Source organism: Rhinolophus sinicus, linkage group LG02, assembly GCF_036562045.2.
Source record: "Rhinolophus sinicus isolate RSC01 linkage group LG02, ASM3656204v1, whole genome shotgun sequence".
NCBI lineage: Eukaryota > Metazoa > Chordata > Mammalia > Chiroptera > Rhinolophidae > Rhinolophus > Rhinolophus sinicus.
The window spans coordinates 123,279,211-123,300,014 of NC_133752.1; the positions used below are offsets into that span (position 1 = coordinate 123,279,211).

A 20,804-nucleotide genomic window follows, 5' to 3' on the forward strand; every position below is an offset into this window, starting at 1 on the left:
GGTCTTAAACATATCATCTCATTGTTTCAGTGGAAGGGCATGCGAAGTGTAATGTAATCATATTTTCATTTTGCAGGTGTGCTTTTTTGTGGCTCTCTACTACAATGTCATCATTGGCTGGAGTTTGTTTTATTTTTCTCAGTCTTTTCAACAACCTCTACCTTGGGATCAGTGTCCGTTGGTGAAAAATGCTTCACACAATTGTAAGACATGGACAAATGTAGTGTTTTTATATTTAAAAATCCTAAATTAGTAAAGGCATGAGCTTTCAAGATTTTTGTAAAATAATGTGGAAAAATATTTCAAAATTATTATTACAATCTTTTTTCACTTTTAGGATTGGCATATTCAGAAGCATAGATCGTTGGCACCCACTAATTTTATTAGCTCTTCACACATTATTTTTTTAATTTAAGTATAGTTGATATACAATATTATATTAATTATCTTAATATAATATTACATTAATATTATATTAATTATATTAGTTTCAGGTGTATAATATTTTGATTTTTATGCCTTACAATGTGATCACCTTACTAATTCTAGTAATCATCTGTCACCTTGCAAACTTGTCACAATATTATTGACTACATTCCCCTTCCCAATTTATTTTATTGTGTGCATGACATTAGGGTGAAATATTATAAGCCTTCAATTGTTAATTTTGACAGTCTTTTATTTTGTATACCTTTCTTGATGCCTTCCATTTTCATTAAAATAAAACAAGACAAAAAGAAGAATTTGGATTGAAGTAATTTAATTGTTTTTATGTCTTTGGTCTGTTGTTTCATAGTTTTCCAATCATTTATTGTTATATCCTAGAATAGAAATAAAGAACAATTCCCTATAGCAGTGATGTCTGGTAAATACAGAATGAAACTCACATATGTAGTCTAAAATTTTCTAGTAGCCACAGTTTAAAAAAGTAAAAGGAAACAGGTGAAATATTTTATTTAACCAATATATTCAAAATATTAACATTTCAACATACAATTAATGTAAAAGTTATTAACGTAATAATTTGCATTATTTTTCTCATACTAAATCTCCAAAATCCCCTTTGTATTTTATATTTACAGCACATGTAATTTTGGACTAGCTCCATTCTAAAAGTCGCATATGGCCAGTTGCTCTGTCTCAAGAAGATAATTCTGGGGATGAAAGGGACATACATTTGATATGTTTTAACTATTTTGATCTAAAGCTCACATATTCCTATTTAGAAATGTGTAATAAGAAATATCAAATAGGATACATATCTGTTGATATTTCACATTTTTGTAGTTGAGTTTTTATTGTGAATTTCAATGCTTCTACAAAATTGTAATACTTTTCTAGGAAATGTTAAGAATTGATTTACAGACTTACTGGAATAAAAAATTATCTCATTACTCTTTATAGTCTGAAATGATTGTGTCACTTTCCTTTCTACAGTTGTAGAGCCAGAATGTGAAAAAAGTTCTGCCACCACCTATTACTGGTACAGAGAAGCACTGAATATTTCCAGTTCCATTTCCGAAAGTGGGGGCTTAAACTGGAAGATGACCATCTGCTTGCTGGCTGCCTGGGTCATGGTTTGCTTGGCTATGATCAAAGGCATTCAGTCTTCTGGAAAAGTTAGTATGTTAGAGCCTCTCTTGATTCTGCTAATCACCATTCCTGGGTACTGTGACCCCCTCAAACTCTGCTATAAATCTCTGTGGGCAAATTGCCAGTAGCACTTCATTCTGGGTAGTTAAAGATTGGTGAGAAGGGGTGTTTTTTTTTGTTTTTTGTTTAAATGTGTTTAAATTAAGGAAAGGACATAAATAAAGATATATGTTTTATAGTGAAGTCTAAAGCTATTTATAGTTTTTTCTTATTTCATCAAGATCTTTGAAATTTTTTATTGATACCTAAAAAAAATCATTTTTTTCTCTTTTTTTTTTTTTTTTTTGCTATTTATTCAGTTGACTCTAATGTTTTAGTTCCATTAACAATTAGTTCCAATCATGGAAATTGGGTAAAGTGGTAGAATGAAGAATTTGTTCCTTTTATTTGTCTTATATCATTTATTTTTCTCTATTATAGGTGTTCTAAGGAATAATTGCATAAAACTCTTTAATATAGTCTCTAGTGTGAAGTGTTTCTTAAAGATCTGAACATCATTAGGTAGTTATAATCTCAACAGGGTACTCATAGTAACATAAAAAGACTAAAGAACATGTCTGCCAGGATAAATGGAAAATTTAAAAGGCTGTGATTGAAAAAAACATTAAGTAAATTCTAGAAACCTTGATATATACATACATATATATATATATTTATATATTAAGAATACATTAGGAAAGTAATTGCTAGTCAGTCTTTTGCTTTCATATTGTATTTTTCATCATCACTATCATTGTTTTAATGTTTTCTATCTCTTTGGGCTGGACCATAGCCAGCATTTATTATTGGTTCTTTGCTCTGCTCTTTAACACTCTATCTCTATAATGTTTTTCTTTCCAAAGCATAGATCTGATTATATATCTTTCCAGGACAATATATTACCATTTGCCATCATATACTAGTAGAAGTAGGAGTAGTAGTCATATAGTAATAATGATGGTAAAGGAGATTCTGACAAGGATCAGAGCAAGAACAATAACAGAAGCCAATATTTATTATTAGGTTGGTGCAAAGTTTATTATTCGGTTTCTGCAATTATTTTTAACCTTTTAAACGGCAATTACTTTTGCACCAACTTAATACATATTTATTTTTCTCCAGGCACTGTGATACATACTTTATATACTTTATCCCATTTAATTCTAAAGAAAACTCTAAGAAGTAATGACTACTTTTAGGCCTGTTTTACAGATACAAAACAGTTTTGAGAAGTTGGGTTACTTGCCCAAAGTGTTATGGCTAGTGGTTGCCCATACCTGGAGTCAAACCCAGCTCTGTCTAAATCTAAAGCCCATGTTATTTCACTGCAACACTATAATGTTTCCCACTGTCATATTTTTTCTCCCCAAATAGTTAACTTTTTTAAATCAGAAGTTTAATTCACCTCTGCTTCCTGTTATTTCATATTTTGTTTAAAATGTTGGATGATTTTTTAACTTGTAAATCACAGCTAATTTTACATTTACGTTTTTGCTGGAACTTCTACACCATTTTTCCTTTGAAGAAATGAATATGGTAGATAACGCATCTGAATATCTTTCAATCTTTCTGAATGACAATGTTTTGTGTGATTAAATAAGTTCAATGAATTGGTTCAGTTGGGTGTCTTCTACTATGTCAGAGACACATTACAGTCAGGTTATAAACAAAGTAATAGATTCTTAAGTTACATCTAAACACCTTTACATGCTTCCTAACATAACATCATTTGATATAAAGAGAACCAAATGTGGTCAGCCAGAGAAGTCCAGAAATCCTTGTGTTTGAGTCTTACTGCCATATTTTGTTTCTTCTCAGTCTGTGTGTCTTATCATTTAAAGAAATACTCGTCCTTTTCTTACCACAGAATTTTGGGGTTGGTTGTTTTTCTTATTTCATGTAATATAACTATCTAGAAAAAAATAATACAAGCTATATACTACATATAATTTATTCAATGAGAAGGCTTTAATGGCTTTTGGGCAGGATTTGACAAAATAATGCAGTAGACACAGATAGGAAGAAAGTTGTAAGTAATATGATCAAAGATATGAAAGTATAAATTGTCATAATTCCTCAATCTGAAACAATGAGTTAAATATAAGGAAAAATTATTAGGAATAAATGTAATAATTTAGGATATTAGGAATAAATGTAAAAAATGTGTTTGCCTGCCAAACAATAATGCCCCCAAATAAATTATCACACAAGTACAATATAGAGAAATGTGATTTAAGGATAATATGGTTTAACAGTAGTATATGAAAAAAATGTTTAGAGGATTTAGAAGCTAAAAGAATATTAGTCAACTTGTGATATACTTGGCCACACACACACACCTTACACACACACACACACACACACACACACACACACACACACACACACACCTTACAATGCTAATCGGAAACTTTATGAATTAAAAAAGGAGTATGATAGTATCATTCTCCTCTGAGCCAGGTAGGCACACCTCAGTTGAACCATGCCTGTAATACTGAATTTTACTGAAATCTCTATTTCCTCCTTTATTGTGAAGAAGAGAAATTTCAGCCCTGTGATCATAATCTTCAAATAGTTGAATAAAAAGAATAAGGCTAGTGCTGTGGGGCTACAGAGAACAGAATGATGGTCAAATATTGGGGAGTATGGATAGTGGTTGGGTGGTGGTAAATCTTTTAAAAAAGGAAGACCTTTCAGGAATCAAGGCTGGTAACAGTGAGAGAGCTCAGCATTGTTGGAGGTTGTCAGACAGAGGTTGCATGTCCTTTTGTTACAGTCTCTATTAAGGGGATGCCTACCCCAGCATGAAGGATAGAAATGAAAAACTCTAAGTTTTCTTCTAATTCTAATTATTTTCCTATTAGTACTACTTTGCTATCCTTGCTACTACTGGGTTAAGTACTTTGTAAGTGTTAGCTTGTTTAATCTTTTTATCAGCCAGATGATTTGCATAGTTTTATCGTCATTTTACTGCAAAGTTAAGCTTAGGGAAAATAAATAATTGACCAGAATTATAAAACTGATAAATGGCAGAGCTAGAATTAGGCTATGATGTCCTCAAAGGGAATGATTTTTTCTGAAAGTATGTTTATGATAAGCATTTTAATATGTAAGGAAAACAACCCAACTAAATGATTTTATACTTTTATGTTCTTTGATAGTTGAATAGAATGAAAGTATTTTCATACAACATTTTGATTGATAAACTAATCCCTCTCACTGAATGTACTTGCTGTGAAAGGCATTTCGGTTATCAAGGCCCAGAGGGTCTCAAAATCAGCCAAAGAAACATATGTCATTGTTTCATTTCCCAATTACTAAAACTGTGTACTTCCTGAACAATGTAGTCATTCATCAATCATTTAATACATGTATATTGAGCACCTACCACGTGCCAGGAATTGATCTTGTTCTGGATATACACTGATGAATAAGGCAGACAAAATGCCTGTCCTCACGGAATGTCCATTCTAGTGGCAGGGACAGACAATAAACAATATTGTAAAATAATTTCAGGTAGCAATGGATAAAATAAAGTGCGATAAGGAGAAAGTATAACGTTTTAGGTATAGTCAGGTAGAATTTAACCTATTTTTAATAACAACATGCTACTATGGTGTAAGACTAGACTCCTGGGATTAAATGTAAAGAATTTGTGTTTAAAAATAATACGGACACCTCTATAAAGAGCTGACATAAGATATCATAAATCTCAGAATTTAATGATTATTATTTTTTGTTTGTTTTACCTGCTCACAGAATAAAATTATGATGTGACCTACTTAATACTACTTAAGTGTTTAACATTTTGAGTGTTATTTTTCCCCATGTTACATTGAATATAAAATTGTATTTTTCCTTTTTAGGAAGCTATGCTATAGCCTTATCATTGAATCCAGATCGGTGTCTTTAAGAACTCAAATACTTGTTAAATTAATAAATGGAAATTGAAATGAGTCTGATGATATGATTAGCATATAATTTTTAAAAGACTGCAGAATAAAGATGAACTTATTTTGGGGTGAATGTATGCGGAAAGGAAAACTTAACTTTCTCTAAATTCTGTCAATGTACAATATTTTTTAGTATCTCCTTTAGGTTAGAAACTGATAGACATGCAAAAATGAATAAGCCACAGTTTTGTGCTCATGGACCTCATATTTTAATGGGTGAGATAATTAGAGCAAAATAAGTGCAGTTATAGAGGCATATGAAAAGTGTGTTATAGCATAGAAGTAGCCACTGAAATTACCATGTATTTGGGGAAGTTTTCATAGAGGACGTAAATTTTAGGCTAGACTTTGTGTTTGTGGAGGAGTTCACCAGAAAGTTCAGAGAAAGAACACTGGATGCATGGAAAACAGCATGTACAAAGCCCAAAGATCGCTTAGCACCCCTCTGTGACTTTTATATACAACTTCTGGAGCGCTTGGGAAATGAAACTTGAAATGTAAGTTTACTACAGATATTAAAGGATATGTGGACATTGGTAAAATGACTGGCTGTTACCTAACAAACAGTGTGGAATATTTGAGCATTTTTAGCAGGATTTTTAGAGGATTTAAAGATCGACACCATCAGATCTTTAAATTAGAAAGATCATTCTGGTAGTAGTGTGGATGATGGATTTGAGGGATGAAGGGGAGAGCTGACAGGGAGAATCTAGAGGCAAGATGGCCAGGAAACTATTATAATAGTGAAAAGTGACATCACTGAGGATGGAAAAAAAGGGACAGATGTGAGATTTCTGTGGTAGAATCAATAGAATTGGTTGACCAGTTGGTTATGGGACCTAGGGAAGAAGAACATAGTAAAAGTGTGATTAGCCTGGACAAACAAAAGTACAGGACAAGTCATTTCTTCCCTTAGCCTCTAGTTTGAAGTTATATTAAAAGCGTGCTGAGTGTAAGTCATACTTATTGGAAAAATCATAATCAACCTATTCAGACTATTTTAGTGTATAGCCTTCATTTTCAGTTTTAAAGTAAGTGGAATCAATGGAAATTATATAAGTCACTTATAAGACAGCAAATTTGAGTTATTTTTTTTTAAATAGCTATTTTGCCAAAGTGAATCCTTGCTTCTGAATAGTGAATCTTGCCTCAAGATTTGTGAAGAATAATAAAAGGAATATCTTTAATTCAAGTTAGATAAGGGCTACTTAAGTAGATACATAGTAGACTAACAAATTTAAAGAATGCTGAAAGTAGATAAGAAGAATTAAAAAAAAGTACTCCATGTGAAGGCATTTTGATAAAAGAAAGGTAAGTGAATGGAAGTACTCAAGGAATTAAAACAATTTGAAATGATTGAAAATTCATGCTTTGCTATAACTAATTAAAATATAATTAATTAAAATATTGGTTTTAAGTAATTGATATTTTATTCATGATGTTTTTTTCTTAGGGTCTTCCACATGTGTTTATGATGATAAAGTGAATAGAACTGTAGAAGTGCAAGTTGTAATGTTGACTTATACATTGTTCATCTATAGTTATTATTGGATTCAATATATCTTACCTGCCGTAACCCATCCTCTGCTATGGCAGTTTTTACTTCATTCTTCACACCTTCCTTCCCTCTACAGATACATATCATATGCCTACAGTATGCCAGCAACTGTGTTACGTGATTGGGATATGGTAATGAACAGGAGAGAGGAGGCCCCTGCCCTCACAGAACTTACTATATTCCAATAGGGGAGTCTGGAGACTAATAAGGAAACACATAAAAAACAATTTTGACAGTACTAAGTGGTATCAAAAAAAAACAAAACAAGATATTATGGAGGGTTTGTGAGGCATTAGTGGGGGCCAGATGGGAAATACTGGGTGAAAAAAATCATAGCCTTATTTTTGTTGGTGTGGGAAGATTTGCTGCAGAAGGTAAAGATGAGATGTACATAAAGAGAAGAGAGTCATGTGCAAATGAGGGAGACAAGTGCAGACTGAGAGCATTGCTCTTCTCTGGCCTTGAAGCTAGAGAGTTTGGTCTACCAACAGCCAGCAAGGGCTTGCAGGGCTAGAGCTCAGCTGAGGGAAGAGTGGTGGGGAGGACAGGTGGGGCTCTGGAGTAAGGCTTTGCAGGTCAAAAAGAGCAACTGGCATTTTATTTCAACTAAGTTCATGATCCCTTGAGTGTTCTAATCAGGGAATGAGCTAACCCAAGTTATCTTTGGGTACCCTGGAAACCAGTTAGGAGAATACTATAAGTAGTGCAGGACTACTTCTGGACATTTGACTTTAGCCACTGGATGGATGGTGGGGCCATTTACCAAGATGGGTGGAGACAGCTTTAGGGCAAATTCAGAAGTTTCAGAAGACATGAAAAGTTTTAGAGATCTATTAGGCTTCCACATAGATGGCAAGGAAGCAGTAAATGTCTGTCTGGACAATTCTTTTTCTATAGTAAGTATTTGCTCAACCTCAGTGGTGAAACTACTGAAGCAGAAAGTTAAACCTTTATGTGGTTACTTGTTGAAGTTCTGTAAAAGACATAATAGGGACCACTCCCTACTCCAGAAGATTTATAGGATCGTAACAGAACTTAGGTTACTGGAAGAAAATATGTTTTGTTTTGTTTTTTTCTACCTAAAACTGTAAAATTAGGAATGTGTTAAGGAGTTAGTGCCCCTTCACTGTCTTAAATTTTGCTTTTTTTATGAACTAAAAGGAATCAACACGATTCAATTTACATCATACCCATGGATTATATTAAAGGAAATTAAATACGGAAGATTGTTTGTATTTTTGGGTATATCTCAAGATCTTAACTAAATCATATCAAATCAAGAATTATAAGCCATTCTAATAAGATGACTATACAAGTTATTAATAGTGTTGTTAATCATGTTATAAAAACAGTAAATGCCAAGTATGGGACAGAAGACATAGCCTTACCTGTACAAAAGAATATAGTAGCTGGTGCATCTCACCTATTTGTGTTCTTCTTTCTTTGCAGATCATGTATTTTAGTTCTCTGTTCCCCTATGTGGTACTTATATGCTTCCTAATCAGAGCACTCTTTTTAAGTGGTTCAATTGATGGCATCCGTCACATGTTTACCCCTAAGGTATGTACTGTATTTCTATTTAAGGCTTATGATCACATAAGCATTGTTTTGTTAAAATGTTCCCACAGTTCAAGGGATGATTTTTCTAATATGTGTACACTATACTTTTAAATTATAGCTTTTATGTTACCTGTCCTAGATAAAGAGATTTTATATATCTATAATTATATCCATCTATCTATCCCCAATTTTAAATGTCCCATTTTATTAGGTTGGTGCAAAAGTCATTGCACTTTAAGAGGTTAAAACAATTGCAAAAACCGCAATGACTTTTGCACCAACCTAATAGTTCTAGAGTAAGGCCATCACTATTTAAACTTTAAAAATCCCTCTTTTATATTAAATTAGTTTATAATTTTTGCAGTTAAATTTAGAACTTTTTAGTCTTTATTCTTGTTCCTCCTCTATTCCAGTGGTTCTAAACCTTTTGTGTCATAGACACTTTTGAGAAAAAACAAAGAACCAAAAAAACGATAATAGGATTTTGTTACCAGGAAAAAAAAAAAAAAGAACATATTAATTTGCTTAGCGTCTCAGGAGGTTGACAGATCACTTAAAATCCATGGACCCGGGTTAAAAACCCTATTCTACTCTAAATCCCACCTCAGAGAAAAATCAATGTTTTCTTGTTTTGTTTTGTTTTGAGATTTTGTACCTCCTAGAATATTTGCATGGTGAGTTTGGAAAGTTCCGTAACTTTAATAAATACATATACATTTCAGGAAATTCTCGTTAGGCTTCATAAAGGGCTCAGCACTTAAACTCTGTCATTCAACTTAGAGCTAAACTCAACACCGGGTACATTGAACCTGATTAATCAACCTTGTGGACTTGTTATACTGATTTGACAGGGGAAAAAAAAAAACAACACAAGTTTTAAGGGGTATATGTGTTTGGTTATTCACTGAAATGAAGTTACATCTCACTATCAGTCTGCTACCACTATCGTAGGCAGACACTGTGCTATAAAGATGCAATTTGAAAATTAGTTCAGAAATTGGAAGTTACCTGAAGAATGATTGTGCAGAAGACATTAGTGTCCCAAGAATTCTTTGTCACTCTGGGCAGCTGCCTTGATACTGTGTAAAAGAGACTGAGTTCTTTGGGCATCTGGTTCCTACTTGGTGTTCATTCTCTAGAGGCAAAAACATTGACATTGGTTTTCTGGAATAGTTCAAAAGTCCTGTTTAACATTTAGTGTTGCTGGAGCTCCTCAGTGAATAACTAGTTAAGATTCATAAATTTCAGCTGTATCATCATTTAGATCAGCTTCAAATAGCCACACTTAATGACCAAAATTATTTATATTTGTAATATTGAAAAAATATAGTTTTCTCAGTTTAAAACAACTAGCTTTGTTGTGGATTTCTGGCATATTACCTTTTCTAAGTTGGCAATTGCTTGAGACATAATTCTAAATATTTGATTTAAATAGATGTTTTAGAATTTAAACTCTTTGATATGATGCTTTTACATGACCCCCATATTTAAAACTGCAACATTATTAACATTTTAAATGAGGCCTAGGTATCTCTTTTAAAATATGGTTAATTCTTCAGTTCACTTTTCATTGACTGTTGATCAGATTCTGTATTAGGTCACGTAAGAAGTGATAATTAATATAATAACAATAAGAAGTTGCTAATTACTTTTAATTTACCTTTTTTATATAAGCAAAAAAGTGCCTAAACACATGAAATATTCCAAAAACTGAATGGAGATTTAGTTCCTGAGTTGAAAGTACAGCAATCTGAATAATGTCTTTAGTAAGTAGGTGCTTTCTGCCATCTAGTGGGTAAAGTAGAGATAGACAGTTGATTGTAGTTGAGTAGATCAGCATTTTAACCATAGAATAGTAAGGTAGCAATGGTGAACAGACGATATGCGTCTTAGTTAATTGTACAAAAATTATAAATATAATTATTATGTTTCATGAAAATATTGTAGACATTTCAATAATAATAACTAATATTAATTGAACATTAGATCCTAATATTTCAGAGCACATGAATTTTGTAATCTACTTGTGTTCATATTTCATCTCCACCCCAGAACAGTGTAACCTCAGGCAGGTTACTTAACCTTTCTAAGATTTAGATAATAGTAGCAATGGATCATTGTGAAGACTAAATGAGATAATCTATGTATAAAGGGCTTATCAGTGTGCCTGCCATTCTAGCCCGTATATATCAGCCGTTTTTGAGCCCTTAGAGAGTGGTAGGCAATGAGATAAATAGTACATCTTGTTACTCCCATCTTTCAGTTGAGGAAGCTGAAACTCAGAGAGAACTGGCCACTTAATTTAGGTTGCACTATTTTTAGATTATTATGTGCCAGAATCAGGATCTGAAACTGTCTGTGGAACTCATGTTCTTACCTATATGTTTGACATTGCTCCCAGTAAAGGCTATTTCAACACAATGGTGGTAAAAAAAAAAAAAAAAAAAAAAAAAAAAAAAAAAAGTAAAATACCAATTTAAACACTACTGTTACTGAAATCAAACTTACCTGTTTCTTGTGGTCTATGTTGGATATGGCTAATATGAACTGTTCCATTTAAAAGGTTCGATCATTTTCTAAGAAGTAAAGCAGTATTACTTGAAATACATGTTCAGCACAGATTCAGAACTTTAGAAATTTGGATCTGAAAAGGTCTTGGAGATGATATAGTTGCATTTTCTCCAATTTTCAAAGGAAGGCTTTCAGGAAAGCCTTTTTTGAATGAATGGATAATATATATGTGAATATGCAATGCACAAATAGTTCAACTCTTCCAGGCTTGTAATTACTATCTGCTTTGACTATTAGACTTCCACCAAAAAATACAAAACTTAGGGTATTAGTTAAGTAATTATTTAACTTTTATTGATAATAGATATATTTTGCTTGGGAAAGAAAACAAAGACACACATAGGAAATAACTGAAGATAGTTCATTTCTCTTTTAAATTGTCCTTTGATGATTTGTCTTAAAGATAGTGAAACATTCCCATATAAGTAGAAAATCTCCATGTAAATAAAATGTCCATCTAAAGGCTTGATAGTCTGTAGTCTACAGTATTCTTATTCATATTCTTTGTTTCATTTTTAAATGAAAACATTATTTCTACTTAACAGATTATCTCCCCAATTTCAATAAACTTTGGGTGCATAAGTATTATGATATATTTAAACAATACAAGTAATTCCATGTAGATTAGTCTGACATATTATTTTGCTGCTGACTTCTATCATGTTTCCTTTTAAACAGCTGGAAATCATGCTGGAGCCCAAGGTCTGGAGAGAAGCTGCTACTCAGGTGTTCTTTGCCTTAGGTCTGGGATTTGGTGGCGTCATTGCCTTTTCAAGCTACAACAAGAGAGACAACAACTGCCACTTTGATGCTGTCTTGGTGTCCTTCATCAATTTTTTTACCTCTGTCCTGGCAACATTGGTGGTGTTTGCAGTTCTGGGCTTCAAAGCAAATGTCATAAATGAGAAATGCGTTGCAGAGTATGGATATTAATTTCCTTTGGCTTTTGATGGTATAACTATATAAAAAAATATACCCCCCAAACCCGTAAGTCTTCATTAATATATTGTTCTATTTTTCAGAAATTCGAAAATGATCATAACATTTTTGAAAATGGGCAACATTAGTCAGGATATTATCCCCCATCACATCAACTTTTCAGCTATTACTACAGAGGATTATCATTTAGTTTATGACATCATTCAAAAAGTGAAAGAAGAAGAGTTTCCTGCTCTTCATCTCAATTCCTGTCAAATTGGAGATGAGCTAAACAAAGTTAGTAGGCTATGTTTAAGCAATAAAATAATTATCATTTAGTTAAAATATGCATTCTCTGGAAGATTTTTTTGTTTTGTTTTTAAGGAAAATGACCTTTAAAATGTTGGTGGAAGGTTGTGCTGGTTCAAAATTCACATTATTTCAGAAAACGTAATTTCTTAAATCATAAAGGTTTGCTTTGCTTAAAAAAAAAAAAACAATTTCATTGATTAAGACACAGTAATTTAAACTATGAATGTAAATTGATTTCCATCATAGAAAATGAACTTAGTCCTATACCTTTCCTGGTATATTTAATACAAAATTTGAATGACTATCATTTTTATATTATGATTGTTTTGACACATGAATGATATTTGGCTACTTTAACAATTGTGTTCCACAAGTCACGGTTAAGTTCTTTTTCTTCGTTACTGTCATATACTTTAATTACACAAAATAGATGAACATTAATACGTATTCTGTAAGTGGTTGTCACCTTCTTACTGTGTTGCCAAAAAGGAAAATATAATAGAAAAATTGGCCATTAATCACTTTCAGATAGCTAACTATTACTGAGACTAAACATAAAGCATCATGTGCAGAAAATTATGGATGAAACCATCATTACTATAAAAACCTTGAATTCTGTGAGGAAAGATTTAATTACTAACTTGCCCTTAGATTTTTTTTTTTTTTTTTAATTCTGGTCTATCTGTTGCCTTTATGAGATAATACCATCAATTTGAAACTTGTTTAAAGGCACAATTTCTTAAGAGACAACATGATAGCATATTTATTTCCAGTTACTCCCAGGCATTAACTCAGAATTTTCCCTCTCCTTTGATATATATATATATACATATGTCATATATATGATACATATATATTTTTGTCTCGTATATTTATATATATTATATTTATATTATATGTATTAAATATATTAAATATATTATATTTATCTCATATATTTATATATTTTACATATAAATATAAATATGATATATATATTTTTATATATGAGATATCTCATATATATAAATATATGTATATATCATATATATATCACAATCACTTAATATTGTTCTGTATTAATGTTGTTATTTTATATATTTTACAGGCCGTTCAGGGAACTGGTTTAGCTTTCATTGCCTTTACAGAAGCAATGACACATTTCCCTGCATCTCCCTTCTGGTCAGTGATGTTCTTTCTCATGCTGGTAAATCTAGGGCTGGGCAGCATGTTTGGAACCATTGAAGGGATTATCACACCTATTGTGGACACTTTCAAAGTGAGGAAAGAAATTCTTGCTGGTGAGTTTTTACATATTTGATGTTTTGTTGAATTGATCGAGGCTACTTGACTCTTGGTGAAGGATCAGAAATGCAAATAGGAAAGTGTTATATTTTGGGTTTTATTAATGTCTATTTATTAATATGCATTGCTATTATTTGTCATATTATTTATACATTTATATAATGTGCAAATGATAGATTTAATATAGATCATAGTATTTATTAATCATTATTTATTATGTTGCTCTTTATTAATAGGTAATATTATTATCATGAATTACTGGCACTAGAATAAAGTCATAGAATGTTCATGTATAATTTTGTATACAAATCACACAATTATAACGAGGTAGTTCAGATCCATTACTCCTTTTCCAAAGAGGCCATAGCTGAAATTGATAAACCTAAATTTACTTCTCATATAAAATAGTTATTGTGCTTTACTAGTAGTTAATGTCTCTAGGTGGAAAGACAATAAAACATTTAATCAATATCAATGGTTGTTAATAAGTCCCATCTGCGAGCATTTCTTATAATGCCAGTTTTTTACTGTATGAATCTTGTACTTGAGGGATATACTACGAGATCAGACAATTAAGTTAGCGAACTCATCCTAGAAAAAGTGCTACATACCTCATTGCTGAATATCACTAGAGTCACCTTTGAAGTACTCTCCTTGGGAAGCTATGCACCAATGCCAGTGCCTAGTCCACCCTTCAAAGCTATTTTGAAACTCTTTTTCTGGAATGGCCATCAAAGCTGTTGTTGTATTACCCCTGATGTCCTGAATGTCACCCAAATGTTTTCCTTTATCTTTGGGTAAAGAAAGAAGTCATTGGGGGCCAGATCAGGTGACTAGGGAGGGTGTTCCAATACAGTTATTTGTTTACTAGCTAAAAACTTCCTCACAGACAGTGTTGTGTGAGCTGGTGCATTGTCATGATGCAAGAGCCATGAATTGTTGGTGAAATGTTCAGGTGGTCTAACTTTTTCACATAGCCTTTTCAGCACTTCCAAATAGGAAACTTGGTTAACTGTCCAGTTGGTACAAATTCATAATGAATAATCCCTCTGATATCAAAAATAGGTTAGCAACATCATTGCAAAAAGTTCTAGAACTTAATTGTCATACCTCTTGTTATAAAGGATGGAAATTATAGCAGAAATACAGAGATATGAGAGAACCTCTTCTCCAAAAATAATAGTACTTATAATTAAAATCAAGCTGGATAGATAAGACTTGTACCATGTAATATACTGATAGATAGCATAATGGAGACTTTGCATCTTAAAAGAATAAAAAAGAAGAAAAAAGGTCATCTAAATATATAATGGAACTGTAAATGAAATAGAAGTTGAATTTGAAAGGGGAAGAGTCTTCTTGGCCTCAGAGGCCCGAGGATAGCTTTAGTACGCAAATATAAACAGAGATAGAGGGAACCATAAGGAAGCCAGTCAGACCAGAGTGCAGGAAGTGTTTCTAAGTCAGGCAAAAATAAATTGGAACAAAAAATGTAGGTGATCTTGAGTGCTGGGCAGTGGTGCACAAGCTCCCCAAGCCTCTGTTTTTAGTTCTGAAAGATTTAGTAATAATTTATGTGTAAATAACTCTCAAATATATACTTTTATCACTGCTCGCTAAGTGTGTGCATGTGTGTGTGTTTGTAAAACAATTTCAGCAGTTTTTAAAAATATTTATAGTAAATAACCTGAATTCAGCCAAACATAAATGAGAAACTTCTTTATCTTCTCCCAAAAGGCAGTCTCTACTTTGAAGTTTCTATTTCATTTAAGGCTGTCAATATCCTGCTAATGTACAGTCTAAATAACAGTCATCTTTGCTTCTTTCCTCATATTTGCCCCATAACCAAACCCTCCTGAGGTATCAGGACTTGCCAAATTAAAGGGGAAAAAAAAAACAGTGTGGAGGGAAAAACACACAAGGTAGTATTAGCTGACTCCCACCAGAGACCTGTTTGGTCAGAGCAAAGGGGAATGTACTCTCCTCTCCCATTGCCTATTTTTGGGATCATGCTTGTACTTTAAGTTATATTTTACCCTGATGAAATGTCCCCCCGTTACCTTTGTCAGATGTGTTTTTGTCTTCTCTGATAGTACATTATCTTTTCCTCTCACATCTCCACTGAAACTCTTATTGTCTGTACCACCTAGAATGCACTTTCTTCATATTTACCTTATACTATAGTGTAATTGGGAGACATAGGCTATGACTCATATTTAAGCTCTGCTACTTCCATCCTGAGACAATATACTGTGACAAGCATTGAAATATTTCAATATGTATAGACTCCAAGTACAGTACATGTTGCTTTTCCTTTTCTAAATTAGGTTTATATAAAATATTTGTTTATGTAACTCATACCACTGGCATAGTGCTTAGGAGATGGCAGTGATGGCTTAATTTAACCCCTACTTATTGAGATTGTTAGGGAAACCCCATCTTTGAACACAGGGATGTCTGTTTTTCTCTCCTCCTGAACTGCTCTACTTCTTTCACTTTTACTCACCTTTGCTAAAAGGTGGTTGAAAAATAGAACACAGTCATATTGTTTTGGAGGGCTTCTCTACTAACATGCATGAGAGAATGAAGGGTCTAACAAAACTATGGAAATATTATGTGGATTTCAGCAATGTAAGTTTTTATATTAATGGTCAGAAGTTTCTGCATCTTTCTTAGATCCTACTGCAGAAACTCCTTTTAAATGGTTCTTCTTAGTTACTTGGATAATCAGATTACCCAACCCTGTATAATTGTATTCCCAAGTAATCTGTTCCGGGAATATTAAGGTATAGATTTGTGTTGGTGCTTTGGTTACGCCTGATCGGATTTTTTTTTCCAGTTATGCTTTAAAATCAACCATATTTCAATCAAATATAAAAATATGTCATCACACTCATTATGTGCTGTATTAGCCTCATTATTAATTCAAAAATTCAATATAGCTTCCAAAATTATAAAACATTATTGAAAGTAGAAATTACCTCTGAACAAGTTGGCCCCTGAAAAAGTCACTTTGCTATTAATAAAGGCAAAAGGGCATGGAAAGTTATACTTTTAAAATCTTCTCAGTTTTGCCTCATTTATTATTTGTGCTTTCTAAGTAATTTTCCATAGACTCAGGGAAATGAGTTGAGTTACTGTCTTACAATGAATTTATATTAAATCGGGGCTAACTCAGGTAACTACCTCCCAATATGTGATATTCCACAGTATTAGGAAAGGTCTTGCCTATTTATTTCATTGACAGTCATAAAAGTGAAAACAAAATTATTGTTTCAGTATAATAATTCATAATGATGTTTAAAAGACTTGATTCTGAAGAAAGGCTTAATTTTTCATTTATTCCTTTTGTCCAGTTATCTGTTGTCTTCTGGCATTTTGTATTGGCCTGATATTTGTGCAACGCTCTGGAAATTACTTTGTTACAATGTTTGATGATTATTCTGCTACACTGCCTCTGCTAATTGTAGTCGTTTTGGAAAATATTGCTGTGTCCTTTGTCTATGGCATAGATAAGTAAGTATATTTACTTTTATGCATTCATTTTTCATCTCTATTTTGGAAACACTAATTGTCAATATCTATTTCATTTAGAAGAGGAGGGAAATGACTAGAGGGAAAAATGCCAGTAATTCAAATCTTTTACAAGTTCTTCTGTATTCAACAATTTTAATAAAGTATATTCCTCTATTAGGTAACTGGATAGAATTGTGTATTTGATAATATCGGCTAATATTCTGGAGTTTTGATTTAATTCTGGTTATCAAATAGTAACTTCCAAGATCTAGTGAGTATTGGCTATGTTTTAAGAACCTTTTTGTTTTGCGTTTTTATTGTCTGCATTTCACAGATGAGAAACCGCAGGCTTAGTGAGACACCAATTGACTTGCTCATCTCACCTGGACAGAGGCAGACTGGGATTCATAGCCTTTTCTGCTTAACTCTAAAACCTATGCTCCTAATTACCTTGCTAACCTGTTTTATGAGAGGGATTTTATTTTATTATGCTACATAGAGCAGGCCTTATATGGCAGGTCAATTTTGGTAAATGATACATCCTGTTCTGAAATGTACATAGCATTTACTTTATATAAACTTCAAATTTATATGGAGTTATTACTTGAATTTACTAGATGCCTAAACCTCTGAATTATATACCTACTTAATGTGAAAAGTATATATACTTGGTGTGAAATGAAACACTAGAGTAATCACAGAAGAAAAAGTCTCTGGAGGCCTTGTCCAATATTTTTTTAAAGTTGTTATCTGTGATTAACATATATGGACTAAGGCAATAAGATCATCAAGCTTATTCGAGTTCTGTTTAAAGTAGGAATAGGTGTGTTGAATGAAAACCAGAGTCCTTTTAAACGATACAAAGAACGTTGTTGGTATTGACTGAACTTGGTGGCAAAGCTTAAGGAAAGTTTTTATCATTGTCAAAAGGTCCAGACAATGAAGGGTAGGAAAACTTATATTTTGTAATCATGTACTAGATAGCAATAGTAGTAATAGCTGTCTGACATGCATTAATCCTTAATCTTTATAAAAATGCTCTGTGGTAACTAATAGCACCCATATCACAGATGGAAAATTGGCCCTACTTATATAGGACTCAGTATGTTAGTTGTAGAGCTAGGAGTTTAATTTAGACCATAATTTCAAAACCAGTTATCTCTACACTTTAGTAATCTGCCTCCAACTTCTAACCTGCACCGTGTTGGAATTTGATATTGTTATTAGACTAGTCTGTGGATCAATAAGGTCATAATTTAGATTTCCATTTAAACATTTGGTCATTTACAATAAGCATAGTAAAGAATATCTCTTTTAGTAGTGTTGCTAAATAATAATACTTAAACCAAAAGGAGGAATAATGCTAATCATAGATACATCTATTAAATTCCTACTTGCATGTGAGGTGGTGTGCTCTGCACAGTTGTCTAGGAGCCTAACAATAACCTTCCAAGATAGCTATTGTCTTTTTTGAAAATGCCCAAAACGAATCTCAGAGGGACTAAGATATACATTAAAGGTGACAGAGCCGTGATTTGAAACCAGGTCCTTTGGTCTCCAAAGCTCATATTTTGGCTTAGGAGCAGGTTTAGAATTCCCATGTCTAAAATGTTCTCATTTCAATACATTCCCCTCTTTTAGATTTCTGTAGCAACCTTAGATTCTTCCTGTTTATACTTTCAACAGTTTCATGAGCTCGATTCTTCTCTCCGTTCTCTGTCACTTGTGCCTGTGTTTCCAGAGACAGAGTTGTGAGAAAGAAGGCAACCAAACCTAAACTTTTGAGACAGCAAATTCAAATGCAGAAAAATACTATCTATTGAAGCACAGCAATTTAGGGATTAGGGAGAAATATGAATGAAAGAGAATGAGACGTTTCCTGTGAAGCTGTAAGTAATGGCAGTGTGGTTCTTGCATCTCCCAAAATCTCCTTTTAAAAAAAGAAAGAATGACTAGCAGAGCAAAAACAAATACCCATGGGCATGGCAAGAAGACATTCTCATGGACCCTCAAATATGAGAGGTAAGGGACAAACCACTGACAGCCACAAGACATGTGTGGTACGACATCTGTGTGGGAGATGGCAGAGGATATGCAGCTGGACTTCTGACAGTTCCCAAATCATCCCCAGATTCTCCCTGCAAAGTACGGTAGGCTAATCTGAAGATAGTGACCTAAAACGGGAGAAATTTTATAGGGTCCTTGCCCTCACTTGAAGGAATGCAGATGGATCAAAATGCAGCAAGATCATCAGTGCTGGAACAATCTGGTCTCCAAAAACTCTTGAAAATAAGAAACACAGTTCTCTTAAAGGGAAAGCTCTGCACTGAAGAGAAAGTGATGGGAGCAAAACCTGAATTGAGCAGGAGAGAGACAGTAGGGCCAATGGAAGAAGAAAGTCCAGATAAATATAAGGAGGACTGCAAAAGAGGTACAACTGAGAAATTATGAGGTGAATTTTCGATTACTTTGCAGAAACAGGAAATGCCCTCCCTGTCTCCTAAAAATACAGGAAAATGTATGTTATTTAATTGTGGTGAAATCTTAAGAACAATTATTAAAGAGAGAGAGAAAAGGAGCAGAACAATATGCCTGCAAACAACAAAAGCACTCAAGCAAAATAAATGGAAAACTAACAATATTTCAAAATGAGTTGAAATTGATTTAAAAATAAACGATAGAAGCCACAAAAGAAAAGCATGTATCGGCTACTTAAAAATCATTAAATATGATAATTAGGGAAAGGAAGATTTGAAAACAGAGGTGGTATAACTTAGGAAATAATTTTGAATAAAAGAAAAACAGCTCAGAAATGAATATCAAATTAAAAAGATCACAAAAACAATAAACACAATGGCTATTTCCACAAGTATTAGAAGCTAGAAAGGAGGAATACTTTTAGAACCAAGGAGAAATAATGGAGGATATAAAAAAAAAAGGGGTAGAAACAGGAGATAGGCAGAGGTGATTCACCATATGTACAATGAGGATCTCAGCACAGTGGCCAGAAAAAATACTAAAAACTATAATTCAGGAAACTCACCTGAAATACATGACAATTTGAGTGTTGAGAGGGGGAACAATATGCTTGGAAAAATAGACATCATGGCCAACAGCAGGACATAGTCTAGGATATTACTTCAAACAAAGAAAAAAAAAAGGGGGAATCTAGGCAAAAACAATAGAAAATAAGCAAAATTATTTGTAAGAGAAAAATGTGATAGTCAAACATTTTGGAACAATATTATGTAGACATACTTAATGATTCTCACGGAAAAAAATGTAAGCCACAGATTTCAAATCCAGATAAAATGATATGTAAATATAGTGACCAGAGACAAACAATTACAAGCATGCAGGAAATTAGGGAATATAGTTATTGTGTTCCCTGTTTGAAGAATCTTCTCGAGAACTAGCTTTAGACCACCCCAAAATCTACAGAAATATCGGTACAGCACTGGTGTGTAGGCAGTAAATATTTATCTCTAGATAAATATTAA

General features: G+C 32.9%; 1 protein-coding gene across 1 annotated transcript in view; it reads left to right on the top strand.

Annotated features, from left to right (window-relative positions):
* Positions 1–20,804, top strand: part of SLC6A15 (solute carrier family 6 member 15) — a 45,533-nt gene that overhangs the window by 21,100 nt on the left and 3,629 nt on the right. Inside the window, exons 5-11 of the mRNA XM_074325337.1 lie at positions 77–203; positions 1,438–1,619; positions 8,593–8,703; positions 11,953–12,194; positions 12,297–12,489; positions 13,592–13,784; positions 17,145–17,304. Of these exons, the coding sequence (XP_074181438.1) occupies positions 77–203; positions 1,438–1,619; positions 8,593–8,703; positions 11,953–12,194; positions 12,297–12,489; positions 13,592–13,784; positions 17,145–17,304 (1,208 nt within the window). The remainder of the gene's footprint in view (positions 1–76; positions 204–1,437; positions 1,620–8,592; positions 8,704–11,952; positions 12,195–12,296; positions 12,490–13,591; positions 13,785–17,144; positions 17,305–20,804) is intronic.